Raw genomic sequence first — 25,145 nt, 5'->3', positions numbered from 1 at the left:
AAAATAACTAGCGTTTAAAAAAAAAAAAAAAAGTTTTACCTTGAGATACTTTTTACCAAAATTCACGGAGGGACATAGCTACCCCCCCTCTTAGGAGCTCATTTATTTGATTGGCTTGCTGACATAGTTGTACCGATCTGTGTTAAGGGAAGTATGTTCTTTCCACTGTTATTTTTCATAATGCAACTTCTAATAAAGTAGGTTTAGGGGCATAGCTACTAGAGAGGATGGCTCCTTTTCATTTTACTTAGTGTCCAATCCTTTTGTAGGCAGCAGTTTACCCACAGGTTATAAATATTCAGTGCTGTTTCCCTTGATGAACATCAGGGTGGGTACCAAATAAAACATTCTATTTCTCCATTGAGGGAAACAACACACTAGATTTACAACCTGTGAGGCGTCCAAAAGTGGTCCCTAAAAAACTGGGGTATACAAAGACACCAAACCAAAAACTAGAGGCAAAAAATGTAAATGCCTAGGGAAAAGAAAGTACTCACATAATCGTCTGCAAGAGGGCAGTGGAAGTTAGCATCTCCTTATGCAACTATATTCACCAAATATAACTTGGTAAAGGTGCAGGTGGAAGACAAAGCTGCAACTTTACAAACCTAACAAGGCGAAGTGTGATAAATTAGGGTCCAGGAAGAAAAAGGATTCTCATGTTTCATAGCAAACCCTTCGTGATTTGGTGAAGACATCCGGAGTTGGATGCGCTGGAAGCTGAATTTTACAGGTATTATCCGTAATGATATAATAATGAATCCGCCTTCCGAAAGGAAGCAGTGGTGTTCAGGTAGTCTGATAGCTCTTACCATATTAGGGGAATAGAGATCTCAAGCTGGCTATACACTGCTTAGATTTTCAAAAGAACTTTCATCTGAAAGAAACTTTCTTTGGACTTTCTAATAGTTGATGGAGTCAAATCGATGATTGATTTTGATCGTAGTGACGAAAAATTTGAAGGAGCAGGATGTGTCGGAACTGAAGTGAGAGAAAGATATACAAAATCCAGATACAAAATTCCATGCATGGTTTCAGAGAGTCTGCACAGATGTTACTATTTCACTGTCACACGTTGGCTCGAACTATGAGGTGAGTGAAAATCACTCACCTCATTGTTCTCCTTTAAGTTAAGTCCTTAAAGCAGCATTGGGGGAATTTTTTACTTTAATATCACCTTAAAGAGTTGGCTATAAGAAAAACCACCTTTTGAGTCAAGGTAATCAGAGACATCTCCCTGATGGGTTAAATTGTGGCTTCTGAAGAACCAAAAGGTTCAAGATCAGATCCCACAGCAAGAAGAGGGAGAACAACGCAAGTTACCTCCTTAGCAAAGGTAAGAAAAAAAAGAATGGTTAGCCAGAGGCATTGGAATAGAATATCAAAGGTGAAAACTATCCTTTGATTTTCTTAAAACTAAACGCTGGGTCACTCCCAGTTGAAGAAAGGGAAAAGACAACAAAGTAAGTGAGTAGTGAAATGTTGAAATGTATATATATAAAAAAAAAAAAAATTCCACAACACCCTGCTTCCACATTCTTTGACACTTCTATTACAAAAAAAGCTCTACCAGAACGACTTGTTTAACTCTTTAAACCACCACATTGACATTCGTTAGTGCCCCTGTGCAACTGCCACACAGGTCGCGGCCAAGAACTCCACCCCAGTTCCCAAAAACATAGAAGCAGTGACAAAAAGATCCCCGGATGACATAATAATAAGCATATTCCCCATATGGCCAAGGTGGACCCCGACAGTGTGTCTCCTGAGATGGGAGAAGCACCCTAACCCACATAAAGTGTAAGGGGAGAGGGGGAAGAAAATCGAGGACACCCTCCACATACCAAATGCAGTCAAGTTCAGCATACTGAGGTTCTGCTGGGATAAGGAGTAGTAGGTCACTAGCTGCAGCGCTGCTCACCCGAGGGAAAATGCTGTACCAAGAAAGAGCTATTTATCCACCCTGTCACTCACCTAGCAGCTTGATGGAAATGAATAAAAATAATTTCTTCCACGGAAATTAACTCTTTTAGGCTTTTTTTACACAGGCTGATCAGGAGGGGATACATGCATGGATCCTCTGCTGATCAGAGTTGTACGGATCGGATGTCACTGTTGTGACATCCGTCTGTCCAGTGCTTTTGTCCATCTTGCGATGGAGAAAAAAATCTGAATTGACCGGACCCCATGTCAGTCTATAGGGAGTTGGATGTAAATGGATATGCGTCTGTGTACATGTAAATACCCCTGATCCGGTAAGATCAGGTCCATCAAAACAGAACCCTGTTCTGTTTGCTTTTTCCAGACCTGGCTGTAGTCAGGGGTAACCGGGTGTAAACAGATGCCAGTCCATTTAGACCAGGCTACCCACAGACTAGGATTGGGCATTCCTAACAAGATCCATCATGTGATCTATAGCAGTGCTTCTTAAAGTGTGGGTCGCGACCCCATTTGGGTTCCCTGAAGTTAACAGGGGGGTCGCGATCCGAGTCCCCGGCCAGGACGGTACTTGTGTTTTATTTCAGTTTAATGTATAATTTGCAGTGTAGTGTAGTTAAGGTCGCCCCCCTCCCCCCGTGCACTTGGTACATTCCTGAGCACGTGTGCACAGGAAGGTTTTTTTTAAATTTTTACATTGACTGAACTTTCTTTAACACAGCAGCAGTGGAGCACAGCTGCTGGACGTAAAGGTAAGGAGGGGGCTTAGTAGTACTGACTGACCGACGCCGGGGGGTATCGGGGGGGAGGAGAGAGAGAGACGCTGACAGAGTGAAGAGGAGAGAGACACTGACTGGTGCTGGGGGGGAGGGAGAGAAGTGGAGAGAGACTGACTGGTGCTGGGGGGGAGGGAGAGAAGTGGAGAGAGACTGACTGGTGCTGGGGGGGAGGGAGAGAAGTGGAGAGAGACTGACTGGTGCTGGGGGGGAGGGAGAGAAGTGGAGAGAGACTGACTGGTGCTGGGGGGGGAGAAGAGGAGAGAGACACTGACCGACGTTGGGGTGCCTTAAAAATTTCCTCGGCCAAAAAGGGGTCACGAGTGGAGAAAGTTTAAGAAGGCCTGATCTATAGGACAATAATAAATAGGGCACTTTTACGGTTTTTTTTACTGCTTTGTGTCTCCACTTAAAGTATTAGGATATTTACAGACTACTGAAAAAATCCTACAGGGGTTTAAAGTAAGAGATCAGAATTTGCAGGCAATAAAAGTCAAATGAATTAGGACTTATTTTATACATAGTGGAGCATTGCAACAGAAGAAAAACAGTTCAGAGGTACAAGTCCACCTTTCAGAAAAACATACAAATAAATGCATACTTCTTCATAAATTGGATCACTACAACGCACGCATGGTCTGGCTCCTGCATAATGGACTACAAGTGTAGTGACATTAACGCACCATTACGACCATGTTTCATCTACACCCTGAATATGGGAGTAACATGAAAAATGGTCTGAAAAGTAAACTTACCCTATGATTTTACTGTTATTCACAGAGAGCATGCTAATTTCAGCTGCTTTAGAGTTAAAAAAAACAGACAGGCGTATACTTCCTTTAACAACACAAAAGTATTAGCAATATCTCTGTAATACCTGTTAAAAAGCAAAATTCTGGAATCAAAACAATAGGACTTGGTTGTGTTCCAGGTGGTCCTTTTATCTTTTTGGGATTGTTGATAACTCCAGGCTGCTTTAGATCTGTGATTTGTATGTTATATTGCTGTTAAAATAATACAAACTGGTTAAGATGAAAAATACATAGCAGTGTATAACATATTAATGTGTTTTAAAATACCATACAGACATTCCTCGCATACCGACTTACCTGCTTTGCGACCACTCGCACTTATGACTGACCTCCGACCTTACTCGTCAGTCTCAGTTCTTCACTGCGGGTCCCGGTAAGTATTTTATTGCCCGATGTACAGTACACTGTTCAGTACTGTACATCTGCAACACTAAACAGTACTGTACTAATGAAGTACAGTACTGTATAGTGTTCCTCACTTAACGACCTGGTCGTAGGAACAGAACTCGGTCGTTAAGTGAGGAATACCTGTACATTAACAATAACCCTAAGGATGAACTTAAACATTTTTGCTGCCAGGGTTTTAGGTGAATTGTACACCTCTACATAAAAAAAAAACACTGCCATTCTGTAAGAAGGACATGGTAATATTAACCCCTTCACAACTGTACATCTCCATCATGAAGTGCCTAAATGACTGCTCATGTACACTGTACACAAGCAGCTATTCAGGGTTTTGAAATGCTGGTAACCATTGAGAATCAGCGGTTACTGTTCATTAATGCCTCAGTATTGAGGCATCCATTAATTCAATAGTTAAGCTTTTGTAAAAGCTTCTTTCTTTCATCAATAAAAGAAAGAAGCTGTTACAAATATGTGATCGGTATTTGACAGGAGAAATAGCATATAAGCAGAACATGACTCACTGCTCTGCTATTTCACTTTTAACAGCTCTGTAGAGATGGAACTTGTCCATTGTTTACGTTCTTCAGCCATAAATATGTAACAATGTATTTCTTGCTGAAATGTATCAGACTTCTGATAGTCTGAGAGCGATCAGAAGCCTAGTGAGATCTAATCCTGTCACACTGTCAGGATCAGTCACTAAGGTTATTATTGGCTGTTCCTAAATTTAGAGCAGCCTAATAATAACCAAACATTTAAAAAAAATAATTTAGCAAGTAGTCATAGGGACTTTTACACAAATATTTATTATATATACACTGTTTCACGATTGCTTGACACGGAGGTGACACCATATGATCCCTACCGTTATCTAATTTCCTGAAGGGCATTTAGCGCTGTACACTTCATTACACCATTAGTCATAGGGACTGCTTGATATAATAGACAAAAAAAAATTGTAAAGTGTAAAAAAGTTTTAAAAGACTGTAAAAAAAATTTAAAAATATTATATAAATATATTATTATACTATAATTATTATAAAAAACATGTTACAATGAAAAATCTGCAGCTGAGCTGCAGATTTGTTTTTCACCCTAAGGGGTTTTTTAAAAAAAATTTAAGCCCGGCATGACGGCGTTGTTCAAAGTATGTTGCTGTCCCTAAGTGTGACACTTAATGGCACCGTAGGCCACCTAACCTAACCATTGTTAGTTTTTAGAGAGAAGAAAACATTTTTTTAGCTTTTAGTTTTAGGCTGAAAAGTACAGAAACATTTCTGAAATCCTAGGGATGTGAGGTATTTCCCAATAATAATTATTTATTTAGCTTTGCTATTTAAAAAAAAAAGAAAATCAAAACTTGGGGAAAAAGTGTTTTCTTTACGTTATTTTGTTTTTTAAAATATGTTATTCATACTAAGTGAGGCAGTAGACACAGATGTGATATAAATATATAGCCCTACCTGTCCTCTAAAAAACAATATATAAATACATGTGGGTACACATAGTGAGAACGTATATTACTGATGTTGAAGAATCACACAGCAAAAATGTAAAACGTGCTCCAGTCATTAACGAACAGAAACTGGGAAAAAAAAGCTCAGTCATGAAGGGGTTAATAGTCCCCTAGCATAATTGTAATATTTACTTTTGGACCAATTAGTCAGAGAATCTTTTACAGCATGAAGACACAGGCACAATCAGATTTTTATTGGCGTGAGGGAGGGTTAGAACAACCTGTACCAGTGAAGCCCCTACTCTCCATTTCTACTTTGAGCCTCATTGGAAAAGGAATGAAGTAAAATTTCTCCAAATAGTTTTAGACATAAAAACCTGACAGAAATTGTAAGTCTTTACCAGGGACAGAAGTCACCATGACAGAGATACCTTGGTTAGAGGATGTAACCAGATTATCTTGTCAAGAGAAAGACCAGATTTATCCCAAGCCATTGGAATGTACCTTTGTAAAGTTATTGAGAGGCCTGAAAAGTATCCAGGAAAAGGTCCAGGTACTCCAAGCAATGAGATGTAGTCAATAAAATCAATTTCTTAAGAGTACATTACAGAACACTGGCCAGACTTGTGAGGACCCTCATATAAACTCACCCCCTTCAAGAAATCCTGTTTTTTTTTGGGAGCAATAAAGGGCACAAACTGTATTTTCTTAATTGTACAGTACAGGACCAAAGCATATAAAGAAAGCACCACTCCTCCATAGCAGAGGAAAGACAGCTAGGTGCTCGCTGGCAGGAGTGTCCTTGCTCCAACCAAATAGGTATATAGTAAAGGAAAAATCTGACCATACTCCGTTCCACCCTGAATCAGTTAATTGAAAGTTCGTTAGTGACACCGAGTCCTGTCTGTGGTCCACCCCCTCTGACATGGTTCACCCAATCCTGGGCTTAGTCATAGGGATGATTAAGCCCAGGATTGGGTGAAATATGTCAGAGGGGGCCTTGGTGTCACTAACAAACTATCAATAAACTGATTCAGCGGAGTGCAGGACACAGACAGATTCAAAGAGGACTGGGATGTCCACTGAGGAGTAGGCAGCACAGCAAAACAACTGCTAACGGCCTAAATAACAGAAAAAACAAGGGGAAACCCCAACTCAAATAACCTTTAACGCCTTAATACCGATACTCGCATCAGCAGAAGCCCGAACATCAACTTGGCAGAACTAGGAGGTGTTAACAGAAGGCTTGGTGGCAGCCTTACAAATCTGCAATGCAAATGCCTGAAGGCTAAAAGCCCAAGAGGCACTGACAACTGAGCCTTTACAAGAAAAAGTGGGGTCTTAAACTTGACAGTGCAAGCATACAAAAGGACCTGCCTAAACCACCTAGAAATGGTAGATTAGGGAAGAACAAAGAGAACCCAACTGTCAGGAATGAGCTGTAACAGGAAGATATACTCGGACAGCCCTAACTACATCCAAACATTGGAGAGCCAACTACCTGGGATGTTTCAGAGTCAGACAAAAGGAAGGCAACACAATATCCTCAATAAGATGAGAGGATACCACCTTAGACAAAAAGGACAACCTTATCCTTGTGAAGAACAAGGAACAGAGCTTTACATGAAAGAGTAGACAGTTCGGAGACCCTCCTAGCAGGAATGATGGCGGCAAGGAACACAACCTCTGGACTAGGATACTGTCAGGAAGCCAGGGACGTCACCTCCCCACGAGGCCAGAGGGTACGGCGTAGGGTACAGACTTCCCTTCCGCCTGGCAGACGGGCGCCCCAGCAGCTACTGTGCGTGCCGAGCGACGGTTGCGCAGCACAGACTGCACGCGCAGCCCGGGGATGCGTGCGCAACGCGCATGCACCTGTTTAGGCTTCAGATGTGGGCCTTGCTGGGGGAGGTTCCCCAGCCCACACACACCTTTCGCCTGCCATTGGCCCTCGGGAAGGGAAGCCTCCTAGTCGCCTCGGAGACCAGGGGGTGGACTCAAATCCCCTGGCTATAAAAACCTGGTTAGAGCTGAGTTATTCCACCTTATGGTGTGACATACAAAGCTTCCCATGTGCCTTGCTACCCGTTTACTGAACTTCCTGCTGACTTCCCGTGTACTGACCTTGGACCGGCCACCATCTCTGACCCTTTGCTTCCCGCCTCGACCTCGGATCTTGCTCGACTACTCCTTTGGATTATCCCTTGGTACCTCACTTTTGGATTTCTCAGGCTGCTACCTGCCAGTGGGTCCCATCCTCACTGCTTCCCTTCAAGCGCACCTGTCAGCGCTTGACAGATACAATCCTGTCCAACTTGTTGTACAGTCTGAACGCAAAGAGTCCATCCTCTTTTGGGTGAGACAGTCCACCTGACAACTGTCCACTCCTGGCATGTACACGTTGGATAAGGTCTGAACATGAAGTTCTGCCCAAGACAAGATCAGATTTTCTTCTTTTGTGCTGTGCAGCTAGCTCCTTGGTGGTTTAAGTACACCACACCACGTTTGTAGCATTGTTGGACTGAACCCTGACCAGTAGCGCTTGAAGGTGGCTCATCCAATGCATAAAGGAGAGACGAATCACTCTCAGCTCCAGAATGATGATCAACTGTATGGATTACCTTGACAGCCAGGTTCCTTGGACTGTTAGTCTCCCAAGAAAACCTCCCCAGTCCAACAGGCTGGAGTTCGTCACAGTCCACCAAAGTTTAATGAAGGATATCCGGGGGTTCCATTGCCAAATCGAAAATCCACCATACAAGTGAGAGAGTCCCTTGCCTTGGCTAACAGAAAAAAGGATGGTCTAGGGCCTTGGTTCTCAACTGGTGGGTCGTGACCCAAAAGTGGGTCGCGATCCCGTGTTCAGTGGGTCGCAGCATGCATTACACTTTTCTAGGTGAGAGGCTCCTCAGCCTCCCCCAATGGCGCAGCACTGTCAGTTCTCGCGCCAAGCAACCATTACAGCACCCTTGCGTGTCCTATAGAGGTACCTGGACCGGGGGAGGGGGTGTTACATTCTGGCTCCTGGCACCTCTACAGGTGATACACATATGGATGGCGCTCCGTCACAGCACATTCTGGTGTGGGAGTGCATTGCATTGCAATTCAGTTGAATGGCATCCAAAATGCATCTCCCACCCACAGTTCTATTGCCCGCATCAGAACGTGCGGTACCACATGCCATGCGTTCCATTGCAGTTCAACTTGGGTCGCGACTGAATGACCAAGGACTAATGTGGGTCCTGAGGTTACACAGGTTGAAAACCACTGATATAGGGAACGTCTGCTTTTCCCACGCTGTCAGAATGCTACAGTTGTACCAGTCCAAAATAGATATGACCATCGGGCCTAGAAGAAAGCCAGCTCAGAGCTTCGGGTGAGTATATACCCCCACATCATTACATAATGCTTAGGAACATCCCCCTGACGTCATAGTGACGTCACAGCCTGCCAGAAACTAAAAAAACAACAACAAAAAAGATACAAAAACAATAATACACCACCGAGGTGTGGAGAAATCGAGCAGTACATATACACAGACTGCCATATGCAAAATGAAAAGAAGATGAACACTCACCAGGGGGCCAGATGAAAGAAGATAATAGTAGATCGAAAAAAGTAAGAAAATGGCTGCCAGACAAGCTGGTAGAAAGAATAGGCGGCACCGCAGCTGTATTTGCGGACGCGTCATAGGATGCCATGGGGACCAGTCAGCGTGGTTGGAGTGCAGGCGAAAGTGCACTGTCCCCAACAGGGGATCTCAGCGGCGGCTGCGCGTTGCAGACTGAGAGGACGCTAGCTTTGATGGCTGGGCAGCCCCATGTCAAGCAAGTGGACTATAAATGAAAAAATAAAAAGTATCACCGAAAAAAATATTTAATAAAAATATCAAAACCCTAGGAAGGGGAGCCGCAAAAGGGGGAAGGGGAGAAAATGAGCGCGTGTACATAAAAATTAAAGAAAAAATAACAGGATCCAATTCATTGCCTGAAGGAACATAACAAGTCGTGTCTTCAGTCCGGTGGGGTCTGGGTACAGCCCGGTAGTGGAAGCTTGAAAGGTACCCGTAGCCAAACAATCGTGATTGAAGAAACATACTAAGTGTAGAGATAACTAAACTACCACATCTCCCTCAGGAGAGAGGAGACCTACATCACCTAAGGACACTAGCAAAGAACTGTGGAGTTCCTGCCATGGGAAGGGTTATATAAGGGTTCTCAGAGTGTGAGAATCACCTGATGATACCTGCATATTACTAAGTCTATGAATCTGTCTGTGTCCTGTACTGTACGATCAAGAAAAAGCAATGCAAGCCTCTGTGCTGGGTAAAGAGGTGTGCACACTGCACTGAGAAATGCAGTAGTGGGTGGACCAGACTGGGAGAGGATTTGGAAAGTCATTATATGGGGAACCAACTAAAAAGAATCTCACTATTTGGTTTACCACAGGTACCTTCTAAAAAGATCTAAGCTATTAAGTAAGAATGCATGGAAATTTAAGCAAAGGTAAATTTATATACAGATATTGTCCATGAAAATATAGCCGAGGAAGACCTTTCTGTAGGAAAAAAAAATAGAATCTGGAAAAGCAAATTGAAACTAATGGAGGGTATTCTTTTTTTAGACCCCATTTACACTTACATAGAACAACTTTTTAATGTGTGGTATGACTCTACAACAGCACATCCACATGCAAATGCATCAGAAGTTCCTTCTACACAGTATTGTACTGACATTCAACCACTCCAAGCTGAAACTGTCAATATGACTACACTGCCCCTACAATGAAGGCATGTTGCTTACAGTCTCTCCAGTATACAGAATATCAAAATGTAGCACACATAAAGATATTTAATGATGCAAACAAATGAATAGTTTAAGTGCTTTGTTATATAGATTGCCATACTGTTCTGTAGTAGTCAATAAAGCAGACATCACTGCCGTTCGATTTCTTGAATGTTGACTCTGGAGTAAATTCCCAGTTAATATCATCAATACGGTATGTTCGATTGTTGTACCTGTGTGGTTAGAAAGGCAGAGCAATGGTCATACATAAAGTAAATCTGACTGTTACAATGGGATTTTTGTACTTACCACAAGGCCATTGAGGAACAAAGGAATTTAAGAGTATCTTAACCCAATTGGTGAATTAGTTTTCTTTTATTAGGCTTCTTTTTTTTCACATGATGTTCTGGCCAGTAACACACGTCTTGTCTAAAGCTGGCCATACACCTATAGATTTTCTGCAGATTTTCTATGGTCAGATGGAGAAAGTGCAACTAATTCCTCCATCCAACAACCTAAACAATGCCTGCATCCAATCAGATTGTTCAGGCATTTTGAGAGCCAGCAGGGCTGAGTAGCAAGATACTAAAGCTTGGCCCAGCGGAAGATTCCTCCATCCACACAGTTTAACGTACATGGAGGAATCTGTTTCACTTTTTCCATCTGACCATAGAAAATCTGCAGGTAATCTATAGGTGTGTGGCTAGCTGTCACGCCTGTTGAGGATGTGGGGGTTGTGGATCGCAACTGCGGAGGCCTCTCAGTCAGTGAAACCCTGGTTTCACTCTCTAATTAACAGAGAGTTAGGGTTTCTTGCATCACAGCCTTAATGTAAACTAATCTCTGGTTTTAGAGTGGGGTTATTTCTTCATAAGCCCTAACCCGAGCACCAAAGTAATCGGGGTATACTGGGTAGCATCCAGCAGGGCTGAGTAGCAAGATACTAAAGCTTGGCCCAGCGGAAGATTCCTCCATCCACACAGTTTAACGTACATGGAGGAATCTGTTTCACTTTTTCCATCTGACCATAGAAAATCTGCAGGTAATCTATAGGTGTGTGGCTAGCTGTCACGCCTGTTGAGGATGTGGGGGTTGTGGATCGCAACTGCGGAGGCCTCTCAGTCAGTGAAACCCTGGTTTCACTGTCTAATTAACAGAGAGTTAGGGTTTCTTGCATCACAGCCTTAATGTAAACTAATCTCTGGTTTTAGAGTGGGGTTATTTCTTCATAAGCCCTAACCCGAGCACCAAAGTAATCGGGGTATACTGGGTAGCAGTTGAGAGAGACACAATTCAGTACAGCAATGGTCCAGGTTCGAGGCAAGTAGCAAGACTTAAAGCAAAAGCTGGTAAAGTATACAGTCTTTACTGAAGGGTATGCAACTGCACTAAATACTTGCGGTTTTGAGGGTTCGAGTGGAGGTGGAGACCTGTGGGTCCTTTTGGGGTCTGGTTCCAGACAGGGTAGCAGGCAGAAGAACTGGAGGCTGGAGGCAATGGAGGGTCCCAGGAGACAGCAGGCGTTCTGGCTCAATAGTGGAACGCCATGCTGTCTCGTCTGGGCGCTTATATAGTGCTGTATTTGTGTGGGGAGGAGCCGCCGAACGGATCGGCGCACTTCCGCGTTCCAAGGTGGAACGCACACCGGCCTTCGAACCCGGAAGTGACGAGCGTGCGTTCCACCGTGGAACGCAGCGGCGGACCCGAGACGCGGCTGGTTCCCGAACATTAAGGTCTACGGCGGTGGCCGTTACACTAGCTTTAGGGTGGCTCCACTGGAGGAGCAATGAAGCCACCTTTGGACAGCAGCACTGTCACTCTGTGTAGAGGGTAGATTTAGATGAACTAGCAAATTTAGATGGACTTGACTCACAAATTAAATCCAAACCCCAACACTTTTTAAACAGTTACAGCAAAATGTTTGGTTTCCTTTTGGGATAAAGGTTTTATATAAATGAATAAAAGTTGACCATTATAAGCACTAGGGATGCACTGATACCAATACTAGTATCGGTATCAGTGCCGATACTGGGCATTAACGAGTACTTGTTAAAATGCTGCGATACTAATTGCCGATACTGGTGGACCTCGGGCATTCCCGATTCCTGGGCACCTTATGGGGTCCAGCCGCACATCTTCCTTGCCAGGGAAGCCGACTCCATGATGTTGGGTCGGCTTGATTGTGATTGGCCAGGAAATCAGCTTCCCAGCCAATCAGCATCGAGCCAGCCAATCAAGAAACCGGGCAGCGAGTAATGACCTGATTAGCCGGGAAGCCGGCTTGATGCTGATTGGCTCGGAAGCCAGCTTCTCGGCCAATCAGCAAAGAGCTGGCTTCCCGGCCAATCAGTAAACCGGGAGACAGGTCATTAGTCGCTGCCCCGCTTCCTGATTGCACGGGAAGCTGGCTCCATGTTCCCCTACAGCACTGCCAGTCAGAGGAAATCTTCCTCTGATAGGAAGTTCCGGTATTGGGGAAGGTATCGGAGCATTTGGGCGAGTACAAGTACTCGCCCAAATTCTCTGTATTGGTGCATTCCTAATTAAAACTGTATTTGACTGTGCTAAATAGCGCTTCTCATTGGTCAGTGTGGTCAACCAATGAGTGCTTGCAATTTGCGAGCGAAATTACATAGGGCAGGACTGCTGATAGATAGCTACAGATAGTACACCCGTACTGGCAGAGGGTAAGGACTGTTCGCCGAAAGGCACGTAAAGCCAGGGGTTGGAAGAGACCAGGCCAGATTTGATCGGGTAATTCCATTTTCCCATATGACCTGGAAAAGTGTACTTACCCTTTAATGCACATGCGTAACAACGTTCTACTGCCTGGCTACCACAAGATGGCACACAGTGGAATGGCGGCAGCACTCAACGCACACGCACAATCTCCTACGTGTGCGTTTATTTGCATGCAGATGGAAGGGCAGCGGGGTTCGTTTTCATTTTATTTTTTACTTTATCACTTTTATTTTTTTAAATTTTTATATATTTTATAATTTTTTACTTTTTGTAATTTTTAAAATGTTTATTATTTTTTACCACTTGATTTTATTCCTATCACATAGTTTGTGATAGTTTGTAGGTGACAGGTTCTCTTTATGGAACCTGCCCTCCAACACAGAACAGATCTTCTGTGCAGTTCCTGACAGCTAAGACAAATGGTGCTGTCAATACAGCGCTCCGGTCTCAGTGATCACACAGAGCAGACGAAAATTGGACATTCTTCATCTGCTCTATAGTGAGCTCATGTGCCGTAGTCTCAGGCCCCTTGGAGAAGCAGGGGACGGGGGGCACAGACACGATCGCCGCTGCTTGATTGATACAAGTGGTCTAATCAGATCACTTGTATGAAAACGAGCGGCGGCTCCTAACTGTACATTTAGCTCTGCTTGTCCGGAGCAGGGCTAAATGTACAAAAAACTACTCGCCCAGCGCCCGAAACTGCATGTCCTGGGCGTCGGGACTATAGGAATTCCACACCCCTGGAGGCCCAAAAAGATTTTTGGGGGGCACAGGGATTTTTAGAAGGGTCAGTGCTCTTCAGCCCCATGAGACTAGGGGTACTACTTAGAGGGTGGATATTTGTGAGTAATAGCAGTAGAACTTGACTCCTTGGGGGTAAGCTGTTAACTTTTTTTCAGAAAGGAGTCTGAAAACATCCTTCATAGAAACCAGTACCCGCAGGTCACTTTAAGGCTATCCCTGCCACGTCTACTCCAGCAAACATAACACCTCAAAGACCAGGCTGAAGATGAAATGAGCTGCATTTAAAGATATAAAGCTCTAACAGTGATGTGGAGAAGAGTCTTGATTGAAGAAAAAAAAATCAACGGGGGAAACTGTGCTAGCAAAAAAATAAGTCTCTCAAACAACAGGGCTTAAAAAAAAAAAAGTATCCTACAAGGGCACCGGCAAAATGCTTGTGGTGGTAGTGGGGGGTGTTCTTGGACTGGCCTACAGTATTTTTGTTTGGCAGTGTTCAATCCTCCTATAAGTGGCATTATAACCCCAAAACTTAAAGGAGAACTATGAGGTGAGTGAAAATCACTCATCCTCATAGTTCGAGCCAATGTTTGACAATGAAACTGTCACACGTCGTCTAAATAGACCGGGAAGTGAGCGAACATATACCATCGCGCAGTCACTTCTCGATAATCTCTCACACAGATGGGTGGATCGACAGTAATGTCGGATACATCCCGGCTGCGGCTGTCTCAGTATACCGGGAGCTGTACAGGAGGACGCTAGTTTATGTCCTCCCGTGGCCTTTAAGAGAACTATGGGGAAAACACTTACCCCATAGTTCTCTTTTAAAGACTTCCTGTGTCCCTCAAAGGACAAGAAATTACATTTGGGGGGTTGTTCACCAAAGAGCCGAAGGATCCAGGCATAGCTTCGGCTCTCTTTGGCTGCCGGAGCCCTTCGGTTCAGTCGAACTAAAGGGCTGCTGTACAGGCTATTCACAATAGCCCGTACAGCAGCTGAAGGCGGCCGAGCCGAGCCAAAGGCATATGCTTCTGCCCTAACTAAGCAAATGACAGTTGGGCAGTCAGCCGTGACCTCACAGCTCGCTCCGCCCAGTTATAATGACAGATCAGCGTCCCCAAGTGACCTGGGGACACTGATCTGTCATTAAACAATAACAACTTCGCCCAGTTGTTATTCATTGGCCGGATGTCACTGCTAGCTTTGCCCAATTGTTGTTCTTTTTTTATTATTATTTTTCTTTCACTCTTTTCTATTCTGCTCTGTACCTCAGAGGTTCCGAGCTGAATAGCTGAGGCGAATAGAGGTGAACGGCAGCGAGTGAGCAGCCGGAGCTTCAGGTCAGCTGATTCAGATGTTGGATCGGCTGAGTCGAAGTACCTCTGCACTTCGGCTCAGCCGAACATGCACAGCATGTTCAGCTGACAGAAGGCAGCCGATGTATGGCTGACATCAGCCGTACTGAGGTGGAGTGAATAGCCGAACGTCGTTTGGCTCTGTTCACTTCGGCTCGCTTATTCACTCGGCTGCCTTTGGCAGCTTTGTGAATAACCCTGTTAGTATTCAGCAAAGAAGAAAAGACCACTAAGAATGTTACAGGTTTCTGTACAAAGGATATAGTTGGAAAACTTACTTGGTAAGTACTATCTGTCCGATTAATTCTTTTTTGCAAGCATCATGGAAGTGGTGCTCTCCAACTTTTGAATGCAAGTTGTACATGACATCCAAAACGGTTTCACTTCGAAGAACTTTATGGCTTATATCAATGCACAGCATAATGCTGGTCTCGTATTGCAAAATAGAGGTTGTAAAGCCAGGCCAAATAGTTAACCTAAGGAAAAAGAAGAATGGTAGTTAACGAAAATCTGTGCAGTAAGAAATTCACTATATAACTACATTTGTGGACACCTGTCTACCACAAAGGATTTGCTGCCACTGATGTATATGTCGGCAGCAGCGCAGTCTTCTACAAACGTCTGGCTGCTATAGTTAGTTTCTAGTGGAAGTGATTCAGGTCACCTGATTATGTCTACATGCCCAGCAATATGGCCCAACCCCTTGTCAGTTTTTTTGTTTAATGTTTAAAGGAGAACTATGAAGTGGGCAATTTACACTCATCAACATAGTTAGAGCCGACGTTTGACAATGAAACTGTCACACGTCGAATCTATAGATTGGGAAGTGAGCGAACACATACCATCGCTCGCTCACCTCCCGATCATCTCCCTGCAGAGACCGGTGACTGTCAGTCACAGCTCCCCGTAGGGATTGCCCCCCACCCCTCTCTGATCCTCCAGCGCTGACAGTATAGTAGGGATCGGTCCCCGCTGCAGCGCTCTCAGTAAATAGCGGCCATAGCCGGCTGTATACTGAGCTTTGGGTCACGGGAGGAGGTTAGTATATGTCCTCCCGTGACCCTAAAGAGAACTATGGGATAAAAAGGTTACCCCATAGTTATTTTTTAAGCAAATAAATATTAGCAATATTTATAAAGCAATAAAAAAATTTAAAAACTGACAAAAATGAAAAGCCCCACCCATATTCAATCACAAACATACGTTCAGTAATTTATTGTTAACTCTACAATTATGACCTGTAAAGGCTTTCAAATCATCGTCAGGTGATCGCCATCATCAAATCATCATGGGCAGCTTTGGGTACTTTCAATAGCATACACAAATTCACTTGTTTGGGATCTAGTTATGTGATGCAACCTCTTTTTGTACATTTTACCAAAAATCTGTGTATTATATGGATTTTGCGCCCGCACTAACATTAATTTGTAAGTTTTTTTTTTTTTACTGAAAATTTGGATTTGATAAACAGTTGCACTAATGTTGTGCAACATCATGAAGAATTAAAACGGAAACCATTTTTTACAGGGTCTCTGCTTTCAGAAAATATTGGGAGGTTTTTAATCATCTTTAAGCCTAAAAGGACTTTTGACTTAAAATAGTTTTTTTGACATAAAATCTCAGTTACCTGGATTACAGTAAGAGAATAGAGACTAGGGCTGCAACTAACAATTATTTCCATAATCGATTAGTTAGCCGATTATTAACTTGGATTAATCGGATTAAAAAAATTAATAATACTTTCATTTATTTAAAATAAAATACACAAATGCAGCATTACAGACATAAAGTTTGCTTCAGAATAAAATGGTATGCACATTTTTTTGAATCGCACTGCACTGGAACACAGGGCATTGCAGTACCGCGTGTTCCAGTGCGGGCGATCACACTGCAGATGGGAGGTGCATTTGGGATCAATTGAAACCAATGGCATCACAACGCACCTCCAGCAGCAAAATTTGTCAGGCCAAAACTGAAAATTACTTTTCCCACCACTTTATTTATATTTTTTAGAAGTGCACCGAAATGGAAATTTTAAAACCAAAAAAAAACAACAAAAATTGTCAGGCCGAAACCGAAATTTTTTTAATTTAAATTTTTTCAAATATATTATTTTTTATAAACTTTTTAATTTATTTATATTTATTAATTAATTTTTTATTACATATTTTTATTTTTTACATTACTTTTAGGGACTTCAGGGAATTATTGGGGGTCTAAACGGACACCTGATATTTCTCTTTTAAAATAGAAAAAGGGATTTAGGACACAAAGTCCTCTATCTCTTTTTCGGTGTCCCCTGTTATCAATGAACAGGAATCCTCTATGAGTGTTCCTGTTCATTGATAACATGAGGACAGAGTATGGTTACTATAACTACAACTATGAATGAACAGGAGGTGATGTAGCTCACTCCCATTCATTCATAATTGAGGATATAGTCCACATACCATATCCTCAATTATGTACAAACACTCAGCGATCACTTAGTGTTTGTACCTCGCTCTCCTCTCAGGCACGCTGTCACAGGAGGCTGATCGAGTGGTGCAGGGAGAGCTCAGCCTCCTGTGACAGCGCGGCCTGTCTCCGCCCACACGCCGCTCTGCTGGACTGTGATAGGAGGCTGAGTAGTGTGGGAGGAGACGCCGGCCGCTCACCGCTCTCCTCCCGCATCGCTGGGCAGGCTGTCACACTTTCTTTCCTCCTCGCTGGGACACAGAGCAGCGCCCATCGGGGAGGACAGAAAGCAGGGATGCGCCGATGTATTGGCAGGAAAATGGCACTTTTGGCATTATGCCAAAAGTGCCATTTTCAGCCGATATGTTTTGGAGGCCGATATATCGGTGCATCCCTAATATTTTTTCTTAATTATTGTATGTATTATATTAGACGTTTTAATTGGTTTCATGGATTTAAAATATGAATTGTAAACTTATTTTTTACACTTAACTTGATTGCTATGACATAGGGGGCTAAGAAGCCCCCAATGTGATAGCTAGAAAAAAATGACAGGTCCTCTTAATGGAGACATCAGGCTTCCCCAAAACCCCTAATGTCACCTTGGGACAAAAGCTGATGAAGCAGAGATCTGCTTCTCTCTTTGAGCAGCCGCTGTGCCTGTCCCGGGCACCGCAGGGGTGCCCGGGATAACCGGCAGCAGCTACAGAGGGGGAGGGGCGCACATTTCAGGGTTATACAAGCGATCGGCCGACTATAGAGCCGGCCGAACGCTTGTATGAGACAGCCGGTAACAGCTGTTATCCTTCCCGGCGGGTTTCTGCTCGCGCGCCCGCAAAAAGACGTACATTTATGTGACCCCGCCGGGAAGGATCCGCCGTCCGCCCGTAATGTTACCATGGGCCGAGGACAAGGGGTTAAAAAAAAGTTTTAAAAATATTAAATAAAATAAATGTAAAAATAATTAAAAAAACTTAAGTCCCCCGTGTGTCTTCCCATAAACACGTTTCAGGTGCGCCTACATACGAAAATGACGATTGTGCTGCACATGTTACACATGTTGGGTATCGCCGCACACGCCAGAGTGAGAGCAATCATTCTTGGGCCAATATTTATGTGTATCTCTAAACTGATGACCTGTAGCGGCTTTTGAAGAACGACTTTTTGGGGGCTCGACTAGAGACTTTTTGGGGTACAGAATTTTGTCGCAGTTTCACGGACGCACACAATTTTTTACCTGGGCATGTTGGTTATCTATTTACTCGTTGTAACCTCATCTTTTATATTTAAAAAAAGCATTTTATATAGTGTTTTGGGGCACTAAATTTAACTCAAGTAAATTTTTCATTACATTTTTGGGATTTATAATAAGTTGCGCCAATGTCTTGACACTTGGCTTTCAGAAAATATATGTTTGGGGTTTGAAGTAATTTTCAGGCCTAAAATGCCGATTATATCATGTAAACAAAAAAAAAAGCCCTTGGTCTTTAACCCCTTCGTGACTGACGACGTACAGTGTACGTCGCCAGCATCGGGGCTGTTTAAACAGACTCCCGGCGACTTTTGCCGCCGGGACTCTGTTTAAACTTGTAGAGCCGACTGTCGGCTTTACAACAGAAGCGATCCTGGCGACTTACCTGTCGCCAGATCGCTTCTGCGTCCCGAAGAAGGGGCCGCCCCGCCGCCCCCCCCCCCCCGCCGTGCTTCCCGGGCTCCGTTGCCCCTCCTACGGGCCCGGGACCTGCGATCTTTGTGTCCGCAGGGAGCTGGGGAGGAGGTCGACGAACTTCCGTTCATCGATCCCCTCCCCGTTCTATGGGACCGGGAGCGATGCAGATTGCATCACTTCCGGTCCCTGGGCTGTCAGTTCTGGGCTCCTGCAGCCCAGCTATAAGCTATTGAAGTGCGATCTGCACTTCAATAGCTTATTTCTAGTGTAAAGGTGACACTGAGGGTCTTTTGGACCCCCAGCATCACCTTAAAGAGGACCTGTCACCACCATCTGCTATTACATGGGGGGGCTTGCAAGCCCCCCCATGTGATAGCAGTCAAAGTAAAGTAAAAAAAAAAAAAAAAACAGTTTTTAAAATTAAAATGAAATAAAATAAATCTAATAATAATAAAAAAAAAATTTTAAAAGTACCCCGCCCCCGCGAGCACGCGCGTCGCCACGTAAACACGCGTCGGGTGCGCCTACGCATGAAAACGACGAACGCGCTACACATGTTGGGTATCGCCGCGCACGCCGGAGTGAGAGCAATAATCCTAGGGCCAGTATTTTGGGGTATTTCTAAATTGATGACCTGTGGGGGCTTTTAAAGTGTCTTTTATTGACTTTTTGGGGTACTGCAGTTTTTCGCCGTTTCACGGTCGCACGCAATCTGTAAACTGGGCATGTTGGGTATCGTTTTACTTGTTGTAACCTCATCTTTTATATTTCATTAAAAAAATGGGTAATTTGTTGTGTTTTGGGGCATTTAATTAAATTTGTCACTAAATTTTGGGGTTTAATAAGGAGTTGCGCTAATATTGCGCAACATAAAAATTTTCAACTACCACCATTTTATTCTATAGGGTCTTGGCATTCAGAAAATATATAATGTTGGGGGGTTTTACGTCATTTTCAGGCCTAAAATGTGGAATATAACATGGGTGCAAAAATTGAAAAAAGGGCCTCAGTCATGAAGGGGTTAAAGGAGAACTATGAGGTGAGTGCTTTTCACTCACCTCATAGTTCTAGCCGACCTGTGACAATCAGACTGTCACAGGTCGGGCTCAGTAGATCGGGAGGTGAGCTCACCTCTCGATCCTGTCACGGCTCTCTGCCTTGACAGGGGAGGGGCTGGATTCCCCCCTCTCCGATCTGCCAGCGCTGACTGGCGGAACGGATAGGGCGGGTACAACTGGCTCTGCCTCTAGATAGGCAGAGCCAGCTGTCAGTCACGCAGCTGGGCGGATCCCGGCACAATTGTTGGAATCCGCTTCAGCGTCTCAGTATACCGTGAGCTACAGCTCGCGGTATACTGAGCCTAGGGTGACGGGAGGACGCTAGTTTGTGTCCTCCCATTACCCTAAGGAGAACTATGGGGAAAAGCCTTAACCCCATAGTTCTCCTTTAAGGGGTTAAGTACTTCTTGATGACCATTAGGGATGCACCGATACCACTTTTTTAAGACCGAGTATCGATACTTTTGATCAAGTACATGCAGATACCAATTACCGATACTTTTTCTTAAAGCGACAGGTCACATTTTTTCTAAAGCAATACAAACTAATGTTTTAAGGTCACTTTCTTAATATTATGATCCATGAGATGACGAGGGAGCATGACACCGGCTTCCCGTCCAATCAGAATGCCGGGCGCTGCGTCATTACACGGCGCCCGGATATCCTAGCTTCCTGACCAATCGGGAAGCGCGTCATTGCACGCTACCCGGCTTCCTGATTGGCCGGGAAGTCGGCTCGATGCTCTCTCATCACAAGTGACGAGAGCATGGAGCCGTTTCCTGGCCAATCAGGAAACCGGGCAGCGTGTAGTGATTCGCTGCCTGGCTTCCTGATACAGGAAGTACTCGTGCTAGGTATCGGAGCTTTTGGGCGAGTACTCATCCAAATACTAGGTATGGGCACCGATACCGATACTAGTATCAGTGCATCCCTAATGACCATAGTAGAAGGGCTTTGACCAGCTCAACCTTTGTTTTTGATATCTTCAGCATTAGAGGCCCCAGAACTTCCTATTCCTTAAAAACTTATGCAGAAACTTTGGAGACCGTGGAGGGAGAGCATCTGGACACCAAGTCGAATCCATAGATGGACAAACATGCCTGTCCTTGCCGACTCTTCTTAAATGCTACCAGATTCCTAATCATAGATTTGAAATCTATACACCAGATGCAGAGATTAATCATGCTCATTTGAAACATAAGGCACATCTGATACTGGAACTTGATTCTCGGGCTCAGATAATCCTACTCTTCGAGAAACATATCTTAAGAGTCCACAATGCAAGAACTCAGATTGATGGTCTCCACTATGCTCCTTATGCTTTAGGTTATACCTAGTGTGGGTAATTATAGGAGATGTCTTTCTAGGAAACATGCACCAACTAACCAGCCTTAGCAGTATGCTTATAAATACACAAGAGAACAAATGTCCCTCTCCTTTCCAGCCCTACCACAACAATTTCCTCGTAAAGGAATTGAAATGCACTACCTATTTGCCCTGTCCCTTTATGGGCCTCTCTAGTGACACCCATCAAGATCCTCTAAGGTGCACAGCCTTTCAAAAAAAACAAAAAGGACAATCAGGTGGCAATGTCTATTTTTCTTCCCCTAGATGTAACATCCAAAGGAAACCAGAGACGAGAGATCACTTCTTTATTTTCATGTAGAAAAACTTTTCAGACCGGTCCAGCAGAAATATCTCCCCCACGTACGCACTTCTTTTAAGAGTGCTGGTACCTACCAATATTTCAAAATAAAAAGCCAGGTCAGATTAAAATAATGTTTCACTCCAGTGCCAAATTTGAGGGTGTCTACTAAGCATCTTAAGTCCCCAAGCCTTTTCTTTCTAAAGCTGGCCATACACCTATAGATTATCTGCAGATTTTCTATGGTCAGATGGAAAAAGTGCAACAGATTCCTCCATCTACGCTAATCTGTGTGGATGGAGGAATCTCCCGCTGGGCCAAGCTTCAGTATCTTGCTAGTCAGCCTCGCTGGCTGTCAAAATACCTGAACAATCTGATTGGATGCAGGTAAGAACCAGCAGGGCCGACTAGCAAGATACTAAAGCTTGGCCCAGCGGGAGATTCCTCCATCCACACAGTTTAGCATAGATAGAGGAATCTGCTGCACTTTTTCTATCTGACCATAGAGAATCTGTAGATAATCTATAGGTGTATGGCCAGCTTAAAGGAGAACTATGGGGTTAAGGCTTTTCCCCATAGTTCTCCTTAGGGTAACGGGAGGACACAAACTAGAGTCCTCCCGTCACCCAAGGCTCAGTATACCGCGAGCTGTAGCTCGCGGTATACTGAGACGCCGCAGTATACTGCAAGCTGCTGCTCGCGGTATAGAGACGCCGCAGCTGAAGCCGACAATTATGTCTGGTTCCGCCCAGCTGCGTGTGACAGCTGGCTGTGCCTCTAGATAGGCAGAGCCAGCTGTACCCGCCCCCCCCCGATCCGCCAGCTGTACCCGCCCCCTCCGTTCCGCCAGTCAGCGCTGGAGGATCGGAGCGGGGAATCCAGCCCCTCCCCTGTCACGGCAGAGAGCCGTGACAGGATCGAGAAGTGAGCGAACGCCGGTATGTGTTCGCTCACTTCCCGATCTACTGAGCCGACCTGTGACAGTCTCATTGATGATTTGGCGGCAGATTTAAACGGACGGGCGGGGGCGTGGTTATGACGTAGTGGTAGGGGGTGTGTTCAAATTACATTCGGAGATGTTGGGCGTGGGGGAATAGTTTAAAGGACAGAATTGTATGTGCAATACTATCGGGCTGGGGTGCTGGTTATCAGTTGAATGCTAAAGAGAGGTAATCTCATTAAATTATAGTGCTAATTTCAAGTTCCTCATTGAGGCAATGGGGAGAGCGTGTATTGAGTTTATATATCCAGTATGTTTCCTGTTTACATAATTCATGGAATCTCTCTGCTGCGGGTAAACGATCCGGGATTTGTTCTATGACAAAAACTTGTAAGAATTTGGTGTTTTTCTGGTGCTTGTGAAGGAAGTGACGTGGGACGCTATGTTTGGTACTTCCTTTTTCAATAAATCTTCTATGTTCTCCTATGCGTTTCAGTAGGGGGCGGATGGTACGGCCTATGTATAAAAGGTTACAGGGGCATCTTAGGCCGTAGACGACATGGGCGCAAGTGATGAATTGATTAATAGGAAATGTGTTCCCAGAACTGTCTGTAAACGACGTTTGGCCATGGGTGATAAATTGGCAAGTTAAACAGAGTAGTTTTTTGCATTGATGTACTCCTGTTCTGTTGCTGAAGAAGAAGGTTTTTGTTTTGCTTTTCTTAGTTGAGAGTTTGCTGGGCGCCACTATGTTTTTGATGCTTTTAGCTTTCTTAAAAACTACAGTGGGCTTTGGTGGGAGTATGGGGCCTAATTTGGGGTCACATTTGAGTAAGTGCCAATTTTTTCTTAGAATGGACTCAATGGCTTTAAATTTGCTGTTAAAGGGTGTGATGAACCTTAGCGCACTGTCCTGCGTTTGTTGTTTGTTTTTGGGTGTAGTGTTTTCTGTTAGGAAGGATTTTTGTGCCCTGTTTATAAGTTTTTTGGGGTAACCCTTCTCTAGAAATTTGTTTTTGAGGTGAATACTTTGCTTGTGGTAATCTTCCTTTAGGGTGCAGTTCTTATTTAACCTCCAAAACTGTCCCTTCGGGACATTTTGTTTCCATCGGGGGTGGTGGCAACTGTCATAGTGTAAATATGAGTTGCCAGCAGTGGGTTTGAAATGTGTGATGGTGGTGATGGTCTTGTCTCTGTGAGTGAGCTCAAGGTCTAGAAAAATGAGTTTGTGATCATCATGTACATGGGTGAACTTGAGGCTAAAGGGGTTTGAGTTGCAGTGTGTCACGAACTCAAAGATGGTGTCTATTGGGCCGTCCCATATGATGAGGATGTCGTCTATGTAACGGCCATAATAGGTTAGGTGCTTGGAAAAGGGGTTGTTATGCCAGATATGGAAATGCTCCCAGTAGCCCATGGTTAAGTTTGCGTAGCTTTTTTAAGCTTGCGTTGATTTTCTAATAAACTATAGTTCACTGGAATTGTTTGGTATCTGAAGTGTGGTCACATATTTGATTCCCCTGTAGAGATACCTGTACATGGTAGCGTGACAATTGTATTATATTTTATGGTGTACACTAACATATTTTATATAGTTTTTTTTTTAAGGAAAAGATAGGTATATAATTTGGTAGCCAATTTAGATACATATATTTTATTTACTTGGTGTTTACCGAGACCTGTAAAAACACGTCTGCGGAGAAGAAACACTATACATCTCTTCCTGCTCGCAAATCCTTTTTTTTTTAAATAAATCTCTGGTTTAACTACTGCACAGTACTATTTTTTATAAGACAAGAACATAATGAAGAACATACTTGTGTGTTCTAATGTCAATTGGATCTTCAGGGTTGTAGTAATTGCGACCAATTTGCTTCATGTTCATCAATTTAAGCAGCCTGAAAAAACAAAAATTTAATGCAATTAGACTTTTCTTAGTAATACAGTGAATTTTTGTTTACAAATTAAGAGCCAGTCCAACCACAACTAATGCTTAGTGTTTGCTAGGTGTAAAAAATTATATTATGGCCTTGTTCCCACCGAAAGCGTGTGCATTCCAGAGCGGAGCCGTGATTGCTGTGAAACTTCTCCCCGCGTTTTGGGGCGTGGCGCTGCATTGTATTCAATGGCACCGCTTCCACGCCAACCCCCCCACCCCCCCGCAGTGCGATCGAACGCCTGGCAAAACTTGCCCTATTTTTTTGCGCCTGTAGTTAAACAGAACGCTGGCAAAGTTTTGCCAGGCGTTCAATCGCACTGCAGGCGGGGGGCGTGGAAGCGGTGCCATTGAATACAACGCCACGCCCCCTCCCCAAAACGCGGGGAAGTTTCACAGCGATCGCGGTGCGTTCCAGCAGCTAC

At 44.0% G+C, this 25,145-nt stretch overlaps 1 protein-coding gene across 1 annotated transcript in view; it reads right to left on the bottom strand.

The window, feature by feature from the left end:
• PIWIL1 (piwi like RNA-mediated gene silencing 1) overlaps positions 1-25,145 on the bottom strand; it is a 98,942-nt gene that overhangs the window by 42,577 nt on the left and 31,220 nt on the right. Inside the window, exons 7-10 of the mRNA XM_018576481.1 lie at positions 24,602-24,682; positions 15,294-15,491; positions 10,293-10,404; positions 3,592-3,718 (exon numbers count right to left, since the gene is read on the bottom strand). Coding sequence (XP_018431983.1) covers positions 3,592-3,718; positions 10,293-10,404; positions 15,294-15,491; positions 24,602-24,682 — 518 coding nt within the window. The remainder of the gene's footprint in view (positions 1-3,591; positions 3,719-10,292; positions 10,405-15,293; positions 15,492-24,601; positions 24,683-25,145) is intronic.

Source organism: Nanorana parkeri, unplaced genomic scaffold, assembly GCF_000935625.1.
Source record: "Nanorana parkeri isolate BGI_ZX_2015 unplaced genomic scaffold, ASM93562v1 scaffold68, whole genome shotgun sequence".
Taxonomy (NCBI): domain Eukaryota; kingdom Metazoa; phylum Chordata; class Amphibia; order Anura; family Dicroglossidae; genus Nanorana; species Nanorana parkeri.
This window is presented reverse-complemented; position numbering and strand designations above follow the sequence as displayed.